This window comes from Pezoporus occidentalis, unplaced genomic scaffold, assembly GCF_034315485.1.
Source record: "Pezoporus occidentalis ecotype Australia unplaced genomic scaffold, CSIRO_AGI_Poc_V1 ctg108, whole genome shotgun sequence".
Lineage (NCBI taxonomy): Eukaryota > Metazoa > Chordata > Aves > Psittaciformes > Psittacidae > Pezoporus > Pezoporus occidentalis.
This window is the reverse complement of record NW_026912865.1, coordinates 845709-869218: the sequence shown is the minus strand read 5'-3', so window position 1 is coordinate 869218 and position 23510 is coordinate 845709. Positions and strand designations below refer to the sequence as shown.

The 23510-nt window shown below is 37.2% G+C and overlaps 1 protein-coding gene across 6 annotated transcripts in view; it reads right to left on the bottom strand.

The window, feature by feature from the left end:
• NPAS3 (neuronal PAS domain protein 3) overlaps window positions 1-23510 on the bottom strand; it is a 607962-nt gene that overhangs the window by 561446 nt on the left and 23006 nt on the right. The window contains exon 1 of one of the 6 annotated variants that reach the window (XM_062623110.1): window positions 3654-3979. The exons of 4 other annotated variants lie outside the window; for them this stretch is intronic. In XM_062623110.1, coding sequence (XP_062479094.1) covers window positions 3654-3730 — 77 coding nt within the window. In that variant the 5' untranslated portion in view covers window positions 3731-3979. Of the gene's footprint in view, window positions 1-3653; window positions 3980-23510 lie in introns of those variants that run through there. One more of the 6 variants, XM_062623126.1, reaches the window with a different exon arrangement.

Genomic DNA, 23510 nt, shown 5'->3' with positions numbered 1-23510 from the left:
AACCCAGTATCTGCAACAGGTTTTGTCAGCATTAGCAGAAGATGAACAGAGCAGAAAGGCAGCAGGAAAGGGAGGCTGAAGAAATAAGAAGCAAGACCAGCCTCCTTTCCATAAGTGTAACTTTATGGACCTACAGCAAGCAGAAAGCCTACAGTGCTGGCAAAGAAAACCAGCACCAAAGAGAAGCAAGACAGGACTTGGGGGTGTTGGCTGATGAGAAAATGAACATGAGCTGGCTTCAGTGTGCGCTCGCAGCCCAGAAAGCCAACCGTATCCTGGGCTGCATCAAAAGGAGCGTGACCAGCAGGTCGAAGGAGGTGATCCTGCCCCTCTACTCTGCTCTTGTGAGACCTCACTTGGAGTATTGTGTGCAGTTCTGGTGTCCTCAACATAAAAAGGACATGGAACTGTTGGAACAAGTCCAGAGGAGGGCCACGAGGATGATCAGGGGACTGGAGCACCTCCCGTATGAAGACAGGCTGAGAAAGTTGGGGCTGTTCAGCCTGGAGAAGAGAAGGCTGTGTGGAGACCTCATAGCAGCCTTCCAGTATCTGAAGGGGGCCTATAGGGATGCTGGGGAGGGACTCTTCATTAGGGACTGTGGTGACAGGACAAGGGGTAATGGGTTCAAACTTAAACAGGGGAAGTTTAGGTTGGATATAAGAAGGAAATTCTTTCCTGTTAGGGTGGTGAGGCACTGGAATAGGTTGCCCAGGGAGGTTGTGAATGCTCCATCCCTGGCAGTGTTCAAGACCAGGTTGGATGAGGCCTTGGGTGATATGATTTAGCGTGAGGTGTCCCTGCCGATGGCAGGGGGGTTGGAAGTTGATGATCTTAAGGTCCTTTCCAACCGTAACAATTCTATGATTCTATGATGTGTCTTTTCATCAGTCTTTAGCACACAAATTAAAACTTCCTCTGTATCCTGCAGAGCTCCTCAATTACTTGTCATTACTATTGTGCAAGATAGAAAGCATTTAGTTCTCAGTGTGCAGCACAGATAGCACACCAGACTCTTCTTTCAGCTACAGAATCATGTATTTTGATGACAACCCAAAAAGAAGCAATTACTTTCTCAATCTTTCCTCAGATGCTTTTGTTACAAAACACAAAAAGCCTTATTATCAATCCCTGCACCTAAACTGCACAAGGATTTCCAGTGATGAAATGAATCTACAAAGATGAAGCATTGCAATACCATGGAGAGAACCATACAAACAAGTATCTTAGCTTCCTAGTTGTGCAGCGATCAGTGATCTGCAGTCTGTGTGATACTCTTAAACAGTTACTAGCTACTACAAACACTATGTGGCTGTACTTGTGCCTTATTAGAAAACTGAAGGTTTACAGATTCAGAAATGGGAATCACAGTCTTCTTTAAAGAATTTCAGAATGCCACCATAACCTTTTTTTTAATATAATGTTAAAGTTTGTTTTGCAGTATATAAACTGAATTTCTTTAACAGCTAAAATAATACCTAAATAAATATATACATATATTTTCAGAAAGAAGATATAAATAACACAATTTATAAAGACTTAATACAGCTAGGAGAAAAATATATACATATATATAACAGATAATTCAGGACATGTATCCTAAAAGGTCAAGTATTTAAAAAATTAAAAAGTAAAAATCAAGATCCAGAAACTATGTACATACAGTCTCATGGCAAGTTCTGAAGAAGAAATTAAAGAGGGGGACATGCAACTTGACACTTGGCTACAGCAGCATGTCTACCTTATAAGACCTGTGCCAATAAACAAAATTAACCTAAGTACAGACTAGAATCAGGCCCATTGCAAAAAAAAAAAAAATAAATAAATAAATAAATGCCAAACAAAACCAAAACCCACAAAAACAAACAAACAAACAAAAAAAAAAAAACTCAACCCAAAATCACCCCACTACCCATTCTAGGCCAGTGCTCCCCGCTTCTCTTTCTCATAAGGAAGGTGTCTGAGTAAGCAGACCAGGTTATAGATGCTTTCATTCTCATTACCAGCATTGCCCCTGACCTATGAAGAAACAGGACTTCATCTTCAGCTGACTCAGTGATTAGAACTTCACAGGCAATGAATAGCTAAAGTCAGGGCAGCTACACTTTCTTCACACTTGAATATAATGATTGTCACCTTCTGAAAGAGAATCTATACTAAAGAGAAGGGGAAATTTTCTCTTGCTGAAGTGCAAAAGAGCCAAACAACAGCCCATCTGCAGCAGCCTGCCTGTCTTTTGTAATTACACTACTGTATGTGTTGCAATAAAGCTTTATACCTACTCAATTACATATTTATTTTCCATTGAGGGGGGAAATCACAAAACCACAAGACACAACACCTCCCCCCTACACACAACTTGCTGTATTTCAAGATGCAAAGCTGTCTTACAGTTATAAATGACTAATAAAAGGAACAAACATCTAAATACCTTGTTGGAATTACTTAATTGTTCTAATTTCACATTAGAAATAACAGCTTTGCCACCTAACGTGAAACTTCTCTTCAAAACCACGTATAAAATGTTATTTGCACTTTTTTTTTTCTTAATGCTTTCTTTTTATGGACACATGGTTCAGTTTCTCTTTCAGATATCTGGATCGACTTACTAAATAATCTGACCGCAACAGCTTAATTAAACATACAGTACACACTTCAGAGATAAAGGGGATGTTCCTCAAAAAAAAGTTTAGTTATTTATGCAATCCATCTCAAAAATTTCTCTTAAGGTGGATGCAAGCCACCATTTTTGCAGGTAGAGTGGGCTCTGCAACAAATATACTTGCAGTGATTGTGCAACCATGTAAAATGTACTTCATACATTTGGAAAATCATCTGTGGGAGCTCTCATTTAAGGAATAATACAGCACCTAGTTAACCTACTCAATCAAGCTATCTATAATTCTCCTTTCAAGCCAACTGTAGTTTATTGCTAAACTAAAGGTTTCTGTACTGCCCTAATAAGAAATAGTTGATTCTCTTGTCTGGAAGTATCACAGGTCTTGGACAACAGTCTATTTGCTATGGTCAGTTCTTCAGTGATTCTTCACCTCTTTCAGAATAAGGCAAGCATTAAACAGAAAAGTAGCATCTATACTACTTCTAAAGAGCTATGACCAAGTACAAGCCTTGATAACCAGGGTTTTGAGTAAAGATAAAATTCATTTCATCATAGAAATCCTGAATCACTGGTGGTCAATGAAGGACATGTTAATTGTCAATTCAGGCTGGGCAGGAAAGAGATTCAGAGCAGCAATGCAGAGAAGGACTTGGGGTGCTGACTAATGAGAAACTGCATATGAGCCAGCAGTGCACAGTCAGTCCAAAAAGTCAACCATATCCTGGACTGCATCAAAAGCAGTGTGACCAGGTCAAAGGAGGTGATCCTACCCCTCTACTCTGCTCTCATGAGACTGCACTTGGAGTACTGTGTGCAGTTCTGGTGTCCTCAACATAAGAAAGACATGGATCTGTTGGAGCAAGTCCAGAGGACAGCCATGAGGGTATGGCAATTTGAGCATCTCCCATACAAAGGCAGGCTAAGAAAGTTGACTCTGTCTGTCCTGGGTTCAGCAGCAGCAGTCTCTGTGTGACACAATGAAGCAAAATTCCACTAAGGAGGAAACTGAGAGAAATAAAGAAAAGTGACTTACCTAAGATCATTTGGAACAAGTTGTAGCAGACTGAAGAATGAACCCAGGAACACCAGTGACCTTAATCCTGAATGCATTTTTTTAGACCAACCATCTCTCTAGAAACATCCTCTAATAGCTCATACTCTAGGAGCCAGCAAACTGGAGGCAAATCTACTTGAAGAATCCAGCTGCTTTGCAACATATGCTTAGTATACAATGGACCTAATAATGACTTAATTGGGTAATCTTGCCTTGACTAGTTAAAGCTGATCCTACTGCACCACATATTCAACTTAGAGCTTGCATGCTGTTGTCTTTGCTGCTTGTTGTACAAGAAAAATAGGGCCAGGCTTAGCCACTTCCTTTGCCACGCTGATATTCGATGTACTTTCTGACTTCTGCAGATGTTTCCAATCTGACTGAAATTAGACCAGACAGCAGATTCTTCAGTGAAGTACAGTGTTACTGATGCAGCAGAGGAGGAAGAGAACAAAAGGAAACTAAAGCCATTTTTATGCATTGGCTCCATCCTCTACCCAATTGAGCTATAACCCATAAATTATGTTTACAGTTAAGCAATGACTTGATGCTGACCTTTTTTTGTACTTAAGTTTTTGTCCACTTGTAAAATGGGGATAATAGTAATGGGCTATCTCCACTAGGAAAATAAAAAAGAGGTTTAATTTATTACCATTATTAGCGTTTTACTACAGTTCAGGTAGCATAGTGTTACATGTAAGAATGTATGTATACATATAAATCCACACAGCATGAAGTGGTCTAAAACCTCAAGATCTCCCTCCCGCATATTTTAAGATGAACTAAGAAAACACAGAAATGAAATACCAGAATAAAAGTAAAAGTAGGTGTTGTGCAGGAATTACCAATTTTTTTCCCTTTCTTTTCTTTTTTTTAAAGTGTGCAGAGCAGGTGCAGCAAGTACCATTTCCCTCCTGCTGCTTGGCCCACCTGCTGTCTGCCTGATGGTGCTATCCTGACTACTTTAGTATTTATTTCCAAAATGCAAAGTTAAAATTAACAATACAATTTTTTTTTCCTTCCTTTTTTCACCTCAAGTATATTCTAGGTATCTCCCCATATAACCCTATGACTGTATCAAATGTTAACTTCATTATTCAGTACAGTTTACGTTAAGAGAAAAAGATAGCAAAACTCTTCTATCTGAAATATTCTTTTGTGCAGATGTGACTTGCTTCAGAGAGTACATACAGAGGATAGTATGACCCCTTCCTCTGTTTTGCTTCTCATGCATTGTGATGCTTCTCATGCTGAAAGATGTGAAAATGGGTGGTATCTCCTTTGGTGTAAGGCATTGTATAGATTCATTGAAAAGGTACCCGGTGTAGAAGGGCTGACAACTGCAGCAATAAAAATCTCAGGAAATTCATAATCAAAATAATAAAATAGTACCAATAACAATACATTAATACATTTTGTGATAGAAATCTTCTTGGTTCTGAGCCTATAACGTTTTCAGTCTCACTAAAAAAGAGCTAAAAGAAATACACAAGCACAGGATGCTAGAGGATTTCAAGTAAAACATCAAGTCTCATTAACTCATAATTAGATGAGAGTTGGCAATACTGTAGCAACCCTAATCATGCAATTCTTTCTCTCCTGTTTCTCCCTTCTTCTTCCACAAGCTTTATAAAAACACCCATGCTCTTCCCACAAATGTTTACTCTAAGGAACTGGGCACACCTTTATAGAAACTTTCATTTCTGAAAAAAAAATCTGTAATTCCTTGGTTCCCTTCAGTGCTGCAGTTCTGCCATTACTCGGGTTGTTGGACAACTGGGTTCAGCTCTTCCACAGCTCACTAGGGCTCCTACCCAGCAGGTGCTGAGTGAGAAAGGTCCAGAGCAGGGGATGCAAGCACCTTCCTGCAGCCTAGTGCTCTGACAGCCTTGCTTCCTCTCCTTTGAGCTACTTTGGGGATGTGTTCTCATTCTTCTGCTTAGATTACAGACTCTAGAGTGGTTTTAGTTTATTAAATTGAAATCTAAATTTAAGGGGACTCATATAACCAACACTAAAACCTAGATAACACAGCATATGGCCAGTACCTACTTAACAAAGCTGCACTGCAAGAATGTCCCACTAATGGTGGCGACTGGCAGCTTGCCCAGTTTCTACTCTTCCATGCCTCCAGTGAAGGATATGGCTGACATCTGTATGAGTGAAATTCCTCCCAGCACACATTTTCAAGGCCAAGGTTTGGACCTCTATTCTGCCCTACAAATCCATGTAGATTTTCACATCAGTGCGCCAATAGTTTGATGTGAAATCATCTACTACCTGATCATGTAAACTTAGGTTTTCTTTCTCACCTATGAACCGAACTGCACCTTAAGCCTCCTCTTCTCTGCAACAAGGCAAAAGATCCATTGATCAGTCATGGGTAACTATTCATTAACACTACAAGCAGTAATTAAATAAACATTTTCATGATTCTAAAAAATGAGCCCCCTACATTTATAATTGATACAATTCTTAATTAAAAACCATAACTAGTATCAATACTGTTTATTGTGTATACTTTGTCTAGAAAGTATTTGCTTAAGCTTTACCTGTTTCTTTTCCTATTTTTTAAACACTTTCTCCAATTCTTTCTTTGACTACCTCAAATGCCAACGAAAGTTTTAGTATGCCAAGGAATAATGTAAAGGCTAGTGTCCAAGCAATAATGTATTTTGCATGTTTATAATGCACTTTTCTAAATGCATGGTGAGAATAATTAGCTTTTCTTATTAATGCTACATGAATAGTTAATTGAAGTCAGACAAAAAAAAAGTAACAACTGACAAAGAAAACACCTGAGACTTTTTACAAAAGCAAATACATTTCCTACAGCTTTTTCCTATGTATAGTAATGTATTACTTTTTCTATGTTCATCTGCTTTTACCTTCTGATTCCAAATATTTCAGTCTACCTGTGGCTACATGCATTCCATCACACGACAAAACAGCAGTTCTGTTTGTTTTATCGTTCTGTTACATACAGCATAATTTTATTATTTTAAAGAAAACATTTCTACAAAATCCAAACAACCAATGTTTCTTAAACGTAAAAGTTTGCAAAAACATGATCTGCTCTGTTTTATCTCTTAACTGGCCTTCTGTTCAGCATTAATTTTAAATGTAATGTTATTTCAGTCAACCAATACTTTTAAGCATACTGAATAGTGTGGAACATTTCTTTATTCTGATGTCATGCAGAAAGCATTTTTCTCAGAAGACATCTTTTGTAGTTGTCACCAAAAGGCAAAAGAAACTGGAGACCTCAAAGGGCGGGGGGGGGGGGGGGTATGTGGGGGAAATGGCTTAAACTCCTCAATCCTGTCACTTCTAAAATTGTGTCAAAATCACACATATTTTTGGCAGTGACCTCTTAAAATAGTCCCTCATAAGCAAGTACTTCTTAGCAGTTTCCAAGGTATTATACTTTTCTACAGGTTTTGACAAAAAATTCCTTGCATTATTGTACTGTATCACAGGGAAGTTCACTATAGCTTCATGAAAGACGTTTTCATTTCTGACTGGCATCTTCTCAATAGCAGGGGCCCAGGCATACCGCTCTCTTCCAGGCAAACCTTTCTGCTCTTAAACAGTACAGCATTCATAACTTACTTTCAGCACCGCAGGGCAGCTACACAGAAAAGCTTCTCCAACTTAATAGGTTACATCACAGTGAAGCCCACTATTTGGCCAAGTTGTAAAACATAAATGCACCCCTCATTCATTTCTGCACCTTACAAAAATGAAATCTTATCTACCCCAAAACCCTGCATTTCCACACTACAGCCTGGTTCAGGCTAGAATACTGCACTGTTACCAAATTGTATATATCTTAGTGTGGTTATTATGTATCATCACTCCCAATTAAACACAGAAAAGGGAAAAATCAACTAGAGAAGAAAAGAAACATTAAAAGATCTCAACAGAATAAATTCATGCACTGGCAATAACTTTAATTTCTGCAAATACTCTAAATTCTCAGTGTGTGAAACTACACAGAATATGAATCTATCTTTACTACCCAGGCTATCTCACAGGTGTGGATATAAAGGGAAGGCATAATAAGGTAAAAGCGGTTAAAGTACCATCATCATGATTCAGGAACAAGAACTCCTCTCACAAGAAGCAAAGCTTGGGAGTTGTCCCAAGATAATTGAAGAAATTATAATTAATAAAACTTGTATATCATAATATGCTAGACTACTAGAGCATTCCACTAAGCTCTCATATTTTCTACATGAAATTACATTCTGTTAAACAAAAATGATTTTGAAAGCATTAGAAAGTTTAAAAAAAAAAACACAGTGAAAATATAGCTTAGGTCATTCCACACATTAAATAAAAAAAAAAAGAAGAAACACCTCTAAATTTATCTTTTTATTTTACAATGGTATTAAATATTTTGTGTGTAGCCCTGAAGAGCTTCATGACATTGAACTTTAGAACTGCTCCATCTTTCTTACGTAACACCTATAATTAGCCAAAGGCTTGTTCTTGCCATTTGGATGCCAGAAAATTTTCACTCTAGGAGAGACAAAAAAAGAGGATTGCTATATTTGGGAGAGGAAAAGAAAGTATTTTGCAAGCAAGTAATTTAAAAAATGCTATTTGTTTTAAAGACGGTTATGTACTCAGAATGCTAAATACAGCCTTAACAAAGACATCATTGAACTGGATAAAGCGTTAAATGTTACCAGTATAGAAAGACCCACTATATATGCTCGGTTATATGTACATAGCTTGTCTGAACTACGAGTTCAAGCTGTTGTTGCAATCACATGTAACAACACATAATGTATATAAACATCTGTGTTCTGTACACATAGACATATAGAGACATAGAGACACTTCCAGGTTGGACATGGTATTGGATGTTACTATTGAACTGAATATTGTCATTTGTGTATATATATATGTATAATCATAGAATCCTAGAATCACAGAATCATAGAATAATTAGGGTTGGAAAGGACCTTAAGATCACCTAGTTCCAATCCCCCTGCCATGGGCAGGGACACCTCACACTAAACCATCTCACCCAAGGCTCTCTCCAACCTGGCCTCGAACACTGCCAGGGATGGAGCATTCACAACTTCCCTGGGTAACCCATTCCAGTGCCTCACCATCCTCACAGTAAAGAACTTCCTCCTTATATCCAATCTAAACTTCCCCTGTTTAAGTTTTAACCCGTCACCCCTTGTCCTATCACTACAGTCCCTAATGAAGATCCCCTCCCCAGCATCCTTACAGGCCCCAAATAATAATAAAATAATACACAGAACATAAGGATGTTACCTTACCACCCATTCTAAACACATGCTGTGGAAAGAAGGTCAACCTGCTCCCAGCAGTATACCAAGGTGTACCTACTACTTTAATCCACTTCTCCAAATGCACTTACGACAGGAAGAAATGCAACTGTTATCACTACTTAAAAGGGAAAACATTCATATTTTTTAAAAAAACATGGTACCACCTTATTACATCTCTGAGAGCAATCATAATTGCTTTAACAGGAAAAAAAAATGATTTTCTACTGTTTTCTTTTACATAGTCAATACAGCTATGAGAGAATACACTGGATTCTGTTCTGGCTCATGCTTCAGCAGAATTTGCAGCTAAAGTTCCAGCTGTGAGGTCCTCATTGTTGGTGATTCATGAACCAGAAACAACGTAGCTAGACTTTCAAATTCCAGGTTGAGCTTGTGGCACTGGCAGTCTACAAGTAAAGTACCTTTTCACTTACTTCTTCTCCCCTTTCACTCTACAAAATATATCAAATTATCCCAGGAAAGAAAATCAGCTGCTTTATGATAATACTTTTTTGAAGATAAGTCTTTAAGATAGCAACAGCAGCATGCATTGAATGCACAATGTTAGCCAGTTGTCCCTCACAAGTATTGTGCCATATGCTTATTAAAGAGCACTAAAGTATGAAAGAGAAAAAAGTGGGACTGCTTTTGAAGGAAATCATGTTAAAATACTTCAGAGAAGCAGTCCATTGTGAAAATAACCTGATTATCAGAGGTAGGAAGGATTGCTGAACAGATGAAGGCTAGAAAGAGCAGTATTTCTGCATGCTTCTTAACCACTGTTTTCCAATTGCTGTGGAGGGAAAAAAACAACCAACCAAAAAAAACCAGACTGTTCTAGTTATTCAGCCTTCTTAAAATTATTATTTCTCCTCAAAATTTAAATATATTGTGTAACAGAGACATTGATACTAGATGGGAGTACACAATACCATGAAAGTTAAGCAATAATATTGTGTATTTTTATGTTTTGGTAAGATATACTACATATAATTTTAATAACACACTAGAATGAACTAGCACTATATACAAAAGATAGCAAGTGTGTAAAGGGGGGAAAGACTGTTAGACAAACTTAGACATGCAACTATTAAAAATACTGCCAAACAGCTCTCATACACAGTGGAAAGGCAATGTTGAAAAGGAAGTTCACCTCCCACACACCTTAAAAAAAAGAATGCATAAATTATGAACTATATATTTTTGTTTCATCAAGCCTCTGGCATAAGCTCAGGAACAGCAGTTGTCCCCAGCCTGAATCCTATGTAGTCACTTAAATGAGAACAGCAACACTTGACAGTGCAAGTTTTCTTTTATATTATACAACTAGCCCCCCCTAAAGTTTATCATTCTTCATATTTATAACATATCCACCAAAAGCAAAAATTCAATGTCACTCATAATATTTTGAAAGAGATTCAGCTTCACAAATGATATGAACCTTGGGGCATTTCAAATTGAATGCATTTTTTAAAATCACTTTAAATTTCAACTATGGACTGTAGCTAGGCCTGCTAGCCTAAAGGTAATGCTCTGTATTACCATACTATAGATCTGGGTTAAATTTCCAGCCTCACTACAGCTTCCCAAATTGGCACAACCTGGGGTGAGACTAGTACCTCTTGTTATCGTGCAGACACCACTTCAGCCGATTAAGGAGCAGCACTGATAGGCTCTGAAGAGAATCCCATCCTCCTCACCAAGGAGGCTGTGTCTTTGAGCATAGCGAGAGGTTAAAAACAGGGTTGAAAGGAGTATATCCTCAGGGCTCCATCAGGGACATGAAAGACAACCCAAGAAAGTATGTTATATGACAACAAAGACATCAAATACTTTTAGCAGAATAGCTGCCTTCTACCTCTACAAGTTTCCTGAGCACTTCCAGATGCATACCATATCTTTTTCTCCTTCCATCACAATATTTTTGTGCATTGCTCGTACGCACTATGAAACAGCTGCTGTATTTCAATCTAGAATGCCGAATTACAATGGTGGATTAAGTTATTCCCACGTAATGGATCAATTATCAGGACCTTCTGTACCCACTGAAAAACAAAACCTACTCATAAGATGGCATGTGCGGAAAGCAAGCAGCTGGGTTCAAGTGTTGCTAGTTGGTCCTCACACCTCCAGTCCTAAAACTTCACACAATCTTGTGCACTCATCCATGGAAGAACATTCAAAATTTAATTTACATTTATGAATGAAGGGTTCTGTTTCACTGTCCCTGGATAAATATTCAAATTATTATTGTTATACTGATAAATAATCTCTGTGGGTAAATGTGTGGTATCTATACAGCGATTCAAAGCCAGTCCAGATGAAGGAAAGAATTCCATATAGTTCTTGCCTGTTTTCTGAAGAGAAGCAAAAAAAAATCCTAAATTTCACCTGCTTGTTGTAAGTCATTTGTGCATCCTTTAGAATGTAAAATAACTTCACATTATATACTACTGTAAAGGCAATATTGTTCCACTCATGGTACAAGCTTTGTATCCGATGACTTTAAATCTTCATAGTGTGACCACTTGGCTTGAAATCAGATTTTCTCCATTAATGCAGTCATATACAAAAGAAAATGAATTTCAGATTAATGTAAGCGGCTGCATAGTGATAGTGGGAGTAAAGCCAGCATCTGTGGTCTTCTGCAAATCAGTGTTAGTTCAAGACTGGACGTTGATAAATAAATGACTGGAAGGCTGCATACTTGCTGGAATATAGAAAAAGGCAAAAAGGCCAATGCTAAAGTGTCTAAAAATTTGAAAGATATATACTGCTAAAAATTAAATTGAAATACATTTTCTAAATACCTTCTGCAGCATAAGTGGCCTGTATCTTCTTTCAAGACAGAGTATCAGTTTATTTCAAATTTAGAGATATTGGCCTTGATTCAAATTCATGGCAGTTATAGAAACCAATGTTCCATGGCTTGATTCAGGTGGCAAGCATTAAATCTTTTTCCTGCTGTCATGCAACAACAACTTTAATACAAATTAGCACTGCCAAACTCAGTTTCCTGAGCTCAGAAGTCCTTGATACTACTCCCTGAATTTTATTCATACTTTCACACCGATTGTGCTCTGCTGAAATTGTCGTAGCTGACAAGAAACAAAAAACTACAATTTAATGACACTGGATTCAGTGTTGTAATTCATGATGTTGTAGAAAATTTAACATGCAGCTCTTCATTATTTTTTTAACTGAGGTGAAGCTCAATCAAATCCACATGTTTGTTGGGTTGGGTTTTTTAAACCTGTAAATTTGGCTTCTGTTGAGTCAGATCTTCCCTTCAGACCAATTGTTTATGCTGAACCCAATTCCGCCACTCAATAATAACTCACATTTTTCAAGCTACCAATTTAACTTTTACAACAGCCTTCTTGGAGTTCAAGACAAAACCATCCAAGCCTCAGAAAACACAAAACAAACCAAAAGCAAGAGTTTTTTCCAGTTTTCCTACTCACCGGGAATATTCAATGAACTAAATTTGACACTCCAGACAACTCAGAATGAGATCCAGAGGGTAGATCTGAGTCAGAGAAAGCATATTTCCATGTAAGAAAGAACCCTCTGTTTCTCCGATCAGCCACTCCAGACTGATGGGCCCTTAATTACAGTGTTCCACAAAAAAGGGTGGGAAATGCCAATGAGTACCTAAGACTCCTGGGTTTCCATGGCCATGCTCAAAAACCCCTGGCAAAAAATTTGCATTTCAAGGAACACCCAGTTCCAATTCCTAGTGACTCCCACAGCAGTAAACCAAAATCCAAAACCACTTCCTAGCAAAATATCTGCCAATCTAGCCAATTCCCTCTAACTTCAAAATGGAAAACTCATTCTATCTGAATTTAAACCTCAATTTAGAGCCAGTCGTTCATAAGTTTGTTCTCCTTTTTTATTATTATTTTACCAATCATTTATTATCCAGGAGTAATCAAGCTCTAGGCTTTAGTCGGTGGGCAATAAGGAGGCATACAATGGTCTGCCCTGGTCAGAGGATTACAATGTGTGAAGAAAAAGGAAGCAAAACAAACTAAAAGAGCATCCCCATTCCTCCCCATAATCCAACAATGATGAGGAGAACCTTGTTAGTTCTATGACTAACGGGATTTTCACTTATCATCTAAATTTCACCTTTGTTATTTTTGAACAACTACAGCCTTTCTAAGTGATTCTTTTCTAAGTGATATTGTCTAAGTGATCCTCTTTCCAAATTAATTTTTTTAACTTCCTCATAAAAAAGGAAACAAACAGTTTCTCAGTTACCTCTTTTTCTGCCCACCTGTAACTAACCCTGGCCAACTGCCTTGCAACTATGTGAAAAGAAACACCACAGTCATGACACATATGCCCCTGTGGTGTTCTGACTGATTCTTCCTACTCGTCCTCTTAGGGAATGCTAGTGCTTTTCTTAAGAAAAGGGGAAACTATATTTATGATCCTCCTGAGACCAAGATAGATAGGACCAGAGTGTTTCTGAAAGTTTTGATGGATCTGTCTTACTCTTCAAAAGCGAAGAGATCAAAAATAGCATTCAGTTAATAGAAAATTAACATATTCCAGCTAATATGAATGATGCTCACCTTATGAAAACACTTGAAGTAAAATATCATTATCTTTACAGTTCAAATGTGCGCATGTGTGTAATACATTGTCTATATATCAAAAGAAGGGTGAGATTACATGGATTTTCTCCAACAGTTTTGGTAAAAAGCAATCCAAAGAGCCCAAAGAAAAATCTCAACACCCCAGAATCTTTTGGAACTACCAAATTTTAAACCACTATCAAATGACATTTTTTAATACCTAATGTCAACAAATAAATATGTTTACTCAGGATTTGTAGCTATTTGGCCAACAGTGCTAAGGTAAAGAGAATTTTGTGAAAACTCTGCTCTTAGTTAAAGGCCATGCAGGTAGAAAACAGGCTTTTCAAAGAGCATCACTGGTGTTTACAAAAAATAACCAAGAAAAGTAGGGAAAATAATGGGTAAAAGTTCAAGGCATACTGTGCATTGATACAATAATCTCTGTGTCTTACTACATGCCAAACATTCATTAGATGTGAGGAATAGAAATCCCACGTTTTTTAAGGCTCACATACCTGTACGTGAATGCATTTAACAGACTTTCAACATCTACAGACAAATGTGCATTACAAAAATGGCAGCATTAACTGGCTTTCACGGAAACCAAAGAACAGCCTCATTGATTTCACCTGTGATAGGTCCCAACTAATGAAAATAACCCTGGATATCCTAAATATAAGTGGCCAGCTTCTAAGACGAGCTGATCATCTTATTGGCACTGATTTATTTTGGTAACTAATACCAAGACATTATATAAAACTGCCTCTAGTACCTACACTAAGTGAAGATTTTGCATGTAAGGCATAAAATCTTTTGTACAAATGGAGAGAAAATAATAAAAAAGTAAAAGAGTAAAGCTGGAATTATTTTTGAGCCACAGCACTTAACACTAACTAATAATCTGGCTCAAGACAAAAATAAGCATAAGGTTTCCCACCAAAGACAAAGTGACCCTAATGAATATGATAGTGTTTAGGGAATTCCTGTATCATTTGTGCAAATCAAAAGAAATTATGAAAGAACAGAGAGGGTAATGGCAGAGCAATAATGTCTCATGTAACCTCACTGTTAAGATATTCATAATGAAAATCTTCTCTAGCTGTGTGCATAGTGCCCATGGCAATGTGTGCCCCTGCACTCCACAGAAATAGGTAAAAACTTACTGACAGGGCACTGTAAGCCCAAGATACCAAACTGAAAGAGATACTTATACCTGTGAAGTATGCTGGACAACCTATAAGAAATTCACATGAATTAATGGTGGTATTATGAAACAGGACAAACATTAGTAAGTAGCGTTCAGCTGGATACTTAAGGATTAGAACAATTCAAATTCCTTTCTTAATGAAAAATAAAAACTTCTTAAAAAAAAAACAACCAAAAACAAAACAACCAAAAAACCACCCTGTCAAATCTTTAGCCAGTGAGAGTTAATTTTGCAAAATCTATCCATAATCTTGTGACACTTGAAGACGATGAGCAAAGTACAACCTGGACAGATTATGCTTTAGAAATTCCTACAAAAATACTTGCTAACCTATCAGATAATCCACTTTTAATCAGTTTTTCTTATGCTTATGATGTGGAAAGTATCTTGCTGTCCTAACCTGCAGATATTAACTCTCAAGTTCTATGAAGTAATGATTCAATTCATAGGCACTATCTAGTATGTACAATGATTACCCTGATAATTTATCAGAGAAAAATAAAAGTAAATTCATTGATTTTATTACTCTTCAAGCCTAGTTAATAATATTAAACACATCGAAGCTACCACTGACGGCAAGATTTTTAAGAAAGTTAGATCCAAAATCACTTGAAACCACTGAGAGTCTTTCCATTGATTGACTTCTGTGACCTTAGAAACAGACCCGAATTGGTCAACAATGATGCTCCATAATTTTACAGAGTAAAATTAAATTAAGAATGTATAAATATGCAATTATTTTACCACTATCATAACAGCAGTAAAGCCACCTCTTCAGTAATATTTAGTGTAGCTTCACAAATTGCTATTAACACTATGTTGTCCATCAGGGATTCTTTATCCCATTTTTTGGTGCACATTAATCTGAAGTACTTAAAGTGATCATGGCATGGCCTGAACCAACAGGGGAATGTCCTCCACTACTAATGCCAGGTGTTCCTGCCAGCAGAGCAATTCCCTGACCCTAGGAACTGGGAGAACAGTACATCTCAATTGGCACAGAGGGTGACCAGATTTTGGGGGAGGTATTCAGTAACTTCCCTAGCCACAAGCAAAAATAAACTTGTGCCATGCAGCTAAAGTGATTAAAGAAAAAAAAAAAAAAGGTGGTGATGTAAAAAATCTTCTGAATGATGAGGATAAAACAGACCACCATTACCAGACAAACAAAATTAAGGAAAATATTTCACACAAAGTTATACTCCAGGCCTGTTTTTTCTACATTTTGTAGCATTGCATTCATTTAATATTTTGTCTAGTTTTGCTTATCTAAATTTTAAAAAAATATTAAATGGGTGCTCTGTTCTTTGGGTAACTTTATGTTCTGGTATACCTTATGTGTGTTGCCACTGAGCCCTCATTCATTAAATATGTAAGTGTTCCTGAAAATCTTTAATTGGGTAAGTTCTGTATATTTAGGTATTAATTTGGAAGCAGAAAGGTAAGTATTTGTAAGACTGGGCCATGTATTCTACAACAGGGACAGAATGTGTATGATCGTATTTGCAGCATCAGCAGACACTTAGCAGAGCACTAGTGCATGTTGAATATTATTTTGTCCAAAAACACAAGTTATACAGAACCAGTTTTAAAATTCAACCTAAAGTATCTCCATATTGCATATATTTTAAATGTTCACATATGAAATCTTGACACCATTCACTATCTACCACTTGGGATCAGCTCTTCACATCTTCAAATAATTTACCTGTTTCTTTCAAAAGCATCCCCTTCTGGCAAAAATAAAGAACCCAACTCAACTTCTACTAAAACAAGATGAGGTTCTATGTTACCAACATTTTCTTCTATGAAAAACACAACCCAAACAATATTTTATTGCTAGTGGGCAACAATTAAAAAAAGTAGTAATGATTACAAAACCAAAGTCACATTCTTCAAAACAGGCCACTAAGCACCTACCCATTTTTGTGCTTTTCAGTGAGATTAAAATTTGTGTAGATAAGTGAAACTTAAGGTCCTGAACCACTTTGTCTGTTTTGAAAATATTACCCTGCAACCTCAAATAATTGCTCAACAGAGAAACTGTTTATTTGCTTGCTTTAAAGTAGCATTTCTCTTAACTTAGCAATTTTAATACTATTTACTAGGACTTACTGAAAATTTTTAACTAAAAAAATCTGCAAACCCAAGTTTCAATTTCTTGAGCAACTTTAGCATTTGCTTTGTTTATACTATCAAGTGAAATTGAAAGCAATATATTATCCAGCCTTAAGGGCTTGCTTCTCTTTCTCCTTTCAATTAATCTTGTCTCCAGGGAGTCCAGCATTAAAATAAAATAAAATATCAATACTATTCTTTTTTAATTTCTATGCACTTAATTATAAGCAGCAATTAATCTTTTTTTTTTTTTCATTTCACTACTTCTTCAGGGCATCTCACTGATAAACTGAAAATCAACACCGGTGTATTAATCAAATACTCACAAAACTTTAAGGCAAAAAAGTGTTCCCCCATCAAGACTGTAACCTAAAGCTAAGCAAATCCCATCTTTTTCCTGAATTATTGGTAGAACTAATTTATTTTTCCTAGAAAACACTTTCAGAATATATATTAAAGTTCAATAGGAGAGGGTGGATCCCTCTTTTTCAATTACACTCTGCAACTTCATTAACACCAGTGGAATTGTTTGGATATAACTAATGGCAAAAAATGACCCACAGTTTACACCACTTTTTTTTTTTTCCTGAGTACTTTCTATCAGAGAAAAGAGAGCTCAGAATTAATCCACACTTACACTCCCAGTGCGCTCCTAAAACCTGGAAAATACAAATGTCAATAATTTTGACATTTTTGTTACTATTGAATCCACTTTAAAATGAAGAATACCAGACATTGCTGCTCTCTTCAACATTTTAATATCAGTAGATCAAATCAAATCACTCTGGACAGGCTTGGATTTTGATCTATATGCAAGATTAGTTAAGAGTCTCACAGATCTTCCCTCAAACCCTTGGTTTGCAAGAATTCTCAGCATGCCTGACAAGCTGGCCTTCCTATTCCCATTATTTTTGTGAATATATATAAATTCCTTCTCTGACACTGTATTTGACCTCATTTATATTAGAATTGTCATTAGACTTTTTTAGGTACTATTACAGATAAGAAATAAAACTATTCCAGGTGTTGATTTTTATTTCCAGTATAGCTGTTAGAATAGTAAACCTTTTGTTTGTTTGTTCTATTTATTTAATTATTTCAACCCTTTTAATCAATTTGGATAAATTAACTTACTTAACCGCAGCAATCTATTTATTTCTACACAAGAAAACTGCTGCCCATCAACAGACATCCTCAAGTTTCTCTTCTAATCTTTAAAACAGTATTTTCCAGTAAAAATTTTAAAATCTTTAGCATATTTCTGCTGCACAGCTAACTTCTAAAAAACCATATAAGGCTGATTTATATCAATTTACCTATGTAAAACACATCTGCCAAATTATTTTACATCATATAGCAGTAAATTCATCACTACAGCAGTAATATGAATGCCCTTCATAGAAAAGTGTAAATACTGACAATTCCATTACAGCACATCCTATCACACACCTCTTCCCTACTCCTGGAGTCAAACCCAGTAAGAGAAGTTTTGTGCTTCCTGGGAGAGGAATTATTTGTGATAGACTTGCTACTACTTTTGTTTGCCATTGTTAATAGCTGGGTCTCTTACACAAGTACTGCCTTTATCCATATATGTATCTTTTGTGTGTATAATATATATTTATTTGTCCACCTTATTTAGTCTTAACCAGAAAACCTGAATATATGAAAGCACATATCTGAGTTCCAAATTGTTTGAGAAATTAAAAACATAGCACTAAACACAAAACACTTGACAGGATTTCTTAGAATCATAGAATGGTTTGGGTTGGAAGGGACCTTACAGAACACCTGATTCCAACCTCCCTGCCATGGGCAGGGTCAGCTTCCACTAGACCAGGTTGTTCAAAGTCCAGCCAGGTCCTGAACACTTCCAGGAATGGGGCAGCCACAACTTCTCCGAGCAACCTATTCCAATGTCTCACCATCCTCACATGAAGAACTTTTTCCTAGGGCCTAATCCAAACCTACTCTCTGTCAGCTTGAAGCCATTCCCTCTTGTCTTGTCACTACATACCCTTGTGAAAAGGGCATTTGTTTACATATGTTACAGCCACATTTTCCTAAATGTAGAACTTAAGTCTGCTTCATCAATTTCACCACCTTTACTTTGTAAAGAGGCAGCCAGTGAACTATTTTTTATAGATTCTCTTTTATCAAGAGTGATAATTTTATCTTTTTATCATTACTTTTCTAGCTCAGTTCTACAAAAGTGGTATTATTTTACCAAAAGTTAACTCGCTGTTAGTTTCAGCAGTACATTTTCTTGATTGTTTTGATATCTCTGTGGATGAATAATGATCCATAGCTTAAAAAAAAAACAAATAAATAAAATCAATTCACATCTTACTGTGCCAGTAAAGTAGCTGATCATGCTATCTTAAAAAATCTGATTTGGAGAAATGCACAGTGACAATTACTTTTTTTACTGAATCATACCATAGAGGTAAAAACTCAATTCTAGGCCCCCAAAATTCTGTGGTTTCAAGCTGCTGGCCCTGTGCAAAAATGAGATTTTCTCTTGATTAAATACTCAAATTTCATCGCTTGGAATCCACTACTTTATCCTAACAAGGCGTTTCCTAGAAAAAAAAGTTTTAAGAGCTCTCCAGGGGCAACAGATTTCAATTTTGACACAATTTCAAACACTGTTAAAAACCTGTCAACATTTGATCTTAAAACAATCTCATTAAGAGAGGAATATCTCAGGTATTATTACAAGGCATAATTTTTAATATCTTATTAGCACTTTTTTAAGTGGTTTGTGCAGTGTCATTTTAACGATGAATCTATTGTTCCTTTCAGAAAGTTTCCAGCAGCCTGATAGCTTCCACATATTTTAAACACTATAAAGCAGTTTCAGTGTCCTCTAAATGCATACCAAGACTTTTTAAAATACCTATTTTATTGTCAAAGAAGGCCTCAGTTTAACGAGCCCTGTGCCATTGCCTGCAGCTACCATTACATAAGTTTTCCAGAGGAAGTGCAAAGATTAACAACTCCTAGCATATCCCAGTATCAGTAGTAGTACTGGGATTAAGCTGAGCCTACCTCCCCTGTCCAGTATTTAAAATCTGATCCTATTGAGGTCAAAGGGAATATTGCCATTGAGTTCACCACCACTAGTATCTGACTAAGAAAATCAATTAAAGATACCTGTTCAGACTAGATATCTACATAGGTGAAGCTGTATTACCATTTTAGTGCACCCTGTTTTGAAATAATTTTACAAATTAAAAAAAAATAGTAGTATACTGCATTCTGTTCTGCACAATACACTTCTGTTTATCAAACAAGGAGATGGGACTGTAATGTCTCCCTGTAAGAGAGTTCAGGTTTCTCACTCCAATTTAGAAGTCATGAAAAGCATAAAAGCATACCAATTTTCTTTTCCTTTTAAAGGTGCTTATTACAGCCCCTTTATACTTTTGATTATAGTATATTTTACCTTCCAAAGTGAAAATATCACCTATAAACCACCACATGCTAGACATCAGTTGGTGTCTGAGTGTTAAAGGTACAGTCTCCTGTTTGTACTCTGTCCTGCCCCCTTGGGTAACTCCTGGTGAGTCACCCCCACCTTCTTCTATCCAATTGCTTTGATGGAGAAACAAGCAGCACTTCCCAAACCCTGGTTTCCATTATTTTAAAAATTAATACTTTTGTGATAAAACATACCAATAGGTCTGATATCGCATCCTGCCTTCACCTTCAGTAATAAAAGAACTTAAGAGTATTTAATATTTGAACAGCAGTCAAGTCCACCAAACCACTGAACTGACCTACAAGCTTATCCCTGTCTGTATCTAGGGTTGCTTAAGAACAGGGAGAGCAATAAGTAGACCCCCACACTGGTCACTTAACATGCCCCATCTTGTCACATAAAAGAGACAGGCACACAGCCTCTGAGCTTCGACCTGAAACACATGTGCACCCTTTGTCATGATACATTTGACATATTTTGCTCATGGGATCAGGAGGAGAAGCAAGAAGTGTCCATACCATATACAGCTGCGAATAATTCTACCCAGAGGCTAAAAAGCTTTCCAGAGAAAATGCTGCCCCCACTGATTAACATTCATTTCTTCCCTCCTGCAGATCAAAACACTTTCCCTTTCAATACTCAATTCAGCCATCAGGTTACAGGAATAAATTTCAGTACCTCTGATCTGGTCTTTCTAGAAAAAATGGTGCCTGTAATACTTTTACTTGGAAGAAGGTAACTCTTCACCTCAGGGATTCCGTTTGGGATCCTCTGCTCCACAAATGAAATCCAGTCCCTTAGTAAACACTGTCTCTTCTTCATGAAGGCATTTCCTTATTCACCAAGGTCAGGTTTCCCTGAGATTTTTTTTTTCCTTCCTTTCAGCCCTCTGCCCTCCCACACACAGGCTCAGTGCTTCAACTGTAAGGACAGAAACAAGCACCAGACATGCAAGCGTTATGACATGTTTTATGCTGAACAGTGAAATCATATGTCTGCAGAGTAAGACTGCCTAATTGTATGAGTAGTGGTCTTTAGTGTTCTTCAGCCAGTGTAATCCTTTATGATTGACTTATGATCGACTTCAAGAACAAAATGCTCCCTTTATAAATAATGTTTGAGACTCAATGCTGCCCATTTCACCAGTAAGCATTTCTTCAACAGCTTGCTGCTCCCACAGAACAAGGATTTCTTTTCCTGCAATAATACTGTTTCCAGGTTAGTAATGGGCATCAACATGAGCTGCAAGACTGGTTGAAAAATCAAGCTTTGAACTGGATATTTAGAGAAGCTCTTTTTTGATGTCCGGAAGCAGTTGTTAAAAATTATTCATTCACTCCACTTTATTTTGTGCATTTCTATATTGCTAATATGATATAAAACATTCCTGTACCATGAAGGAAAATTTTAATATTTAATCCTACTTTTTCCATTCTTGACACATCACATATATCTTAGAGACACATCAGACATAGCCAACCTTACTGTCACTTAACTGCAACTTTCCACAAGTTTTGAAGTTATCTGCATTTTTCTCATGTACCCATTTCTTATGGAAGTAAAGCTTCCTACTGTTAACTGTCCATTCCCAGAATCTTCTTTATCAAGATCCACTGTTAGTGGACCTCTGAGAAATTCTCACATGTTAAACTACTTATTGCCTGAAATATAGAATTGACTTCCTTGCTTCCTTCCAGAATACCCCAAAGAATCTGATTCATTCTTTCTGTGCTACATGTTGACTCCCGGTGCTTCACTGCAGGTGAATTTCTGTGCCTTAAACTCAATATACTCAATATCACAATATTCAATATCACACAAAACAAACCTGATCACAGCTGAAGATTGACCATCTGCTGTGGTGTATCATTTAATCAGGGTTTGCTCATCCACCCAAAACCGCAGCTGTTACTGACCCACCCATAACATTTTTCTTGCAAAGTTCATGTTCACATTGACTATATCCACTAACATCCATACAATTGGTGAACTGGTCTACTTCACAAGAAATTTCAGATCTCAGGACTCTGGTGGACCTTATTAATGTACAGCCTTGCAGTAAAGAAGGCCAATTTCTTTGTTAATTTAGTCTAGTTACAGCATACTGAGCTATATTAACTGGACTGTATGCAGCAGGTACACCCCTCTTTCCGACACCTGTGAGACTGCATCAGGAGTAGTGAGTCCAGTTTGGGGCTCTCCAGTACAAGAAACACAGGAACATACTGGAGCAAGACACTGCAGAAAGCCACCAAAACACAGAGGACTACACTAGATAATGCACCAGGAGAAGCTGAGAGAACTAGGCTAGTTCAGCCATAAGAACAGCAGGTGAAAGAGAGCTCTCATTTCTGTCTACAGCTATCGAGTGGAACATTACAAAGAAGATGGAGTCAGACCCTTTGCAGAGGTGCACAGCTGTAGGACAAGAGGCAAAGACACAAGCTGGAATGCAGGAAACTCCAAATAAATATTAGGAAAACTTTTTTTGTCATGAGGTGGTCAAACATTACAAGCTGGTCAGGGACATTGTGGAATCTCCATCCACAGAGATAATCAAAACCTGGGCACAGTACTGGACAACCTGCTCTAACTGACCCTGCTTCAGAAGAGCAGGTTGGACTAGGTGATCCCCAAAGGTCCCTGCCAACCTCAGCTATTCTGTGATTTGAAGCAAGCCATAGCCTAAGCCTCTCATGACATCACACAGTAAGCCCAGGACCTGCCCAAGACTGATACACATTCAAAACTTAAAATAAATCAGACTGTTTCCTCCTTTTCCATATATACTGTGGAACAAATCAAGCTTCTTTTCACTCTCTTTCCAAAATATTCCTTTAGGCTTCTGAGCTGTACTTAGCTCAATCATGAGTTTACACAGTGAGATTAGGATACAGTGTTTTTCTAGAATACCAACACCATTTTCCTTCTCAAGGTCCTAGGAAATATGGCGATCCAAATTTCAGTTTCCTCTCCTGGAACCCTCCAAATCTCTTCTCCTGATACCAGACCTGATTATCAGATCTCCATTAGGTATAGATACAAACCTTCTGATGAACAGCATTCCACGGTGAATTTCTTTTCCCCCTCCTCTTCCTTAAAAAAATCAACATGATTGACAGAAAT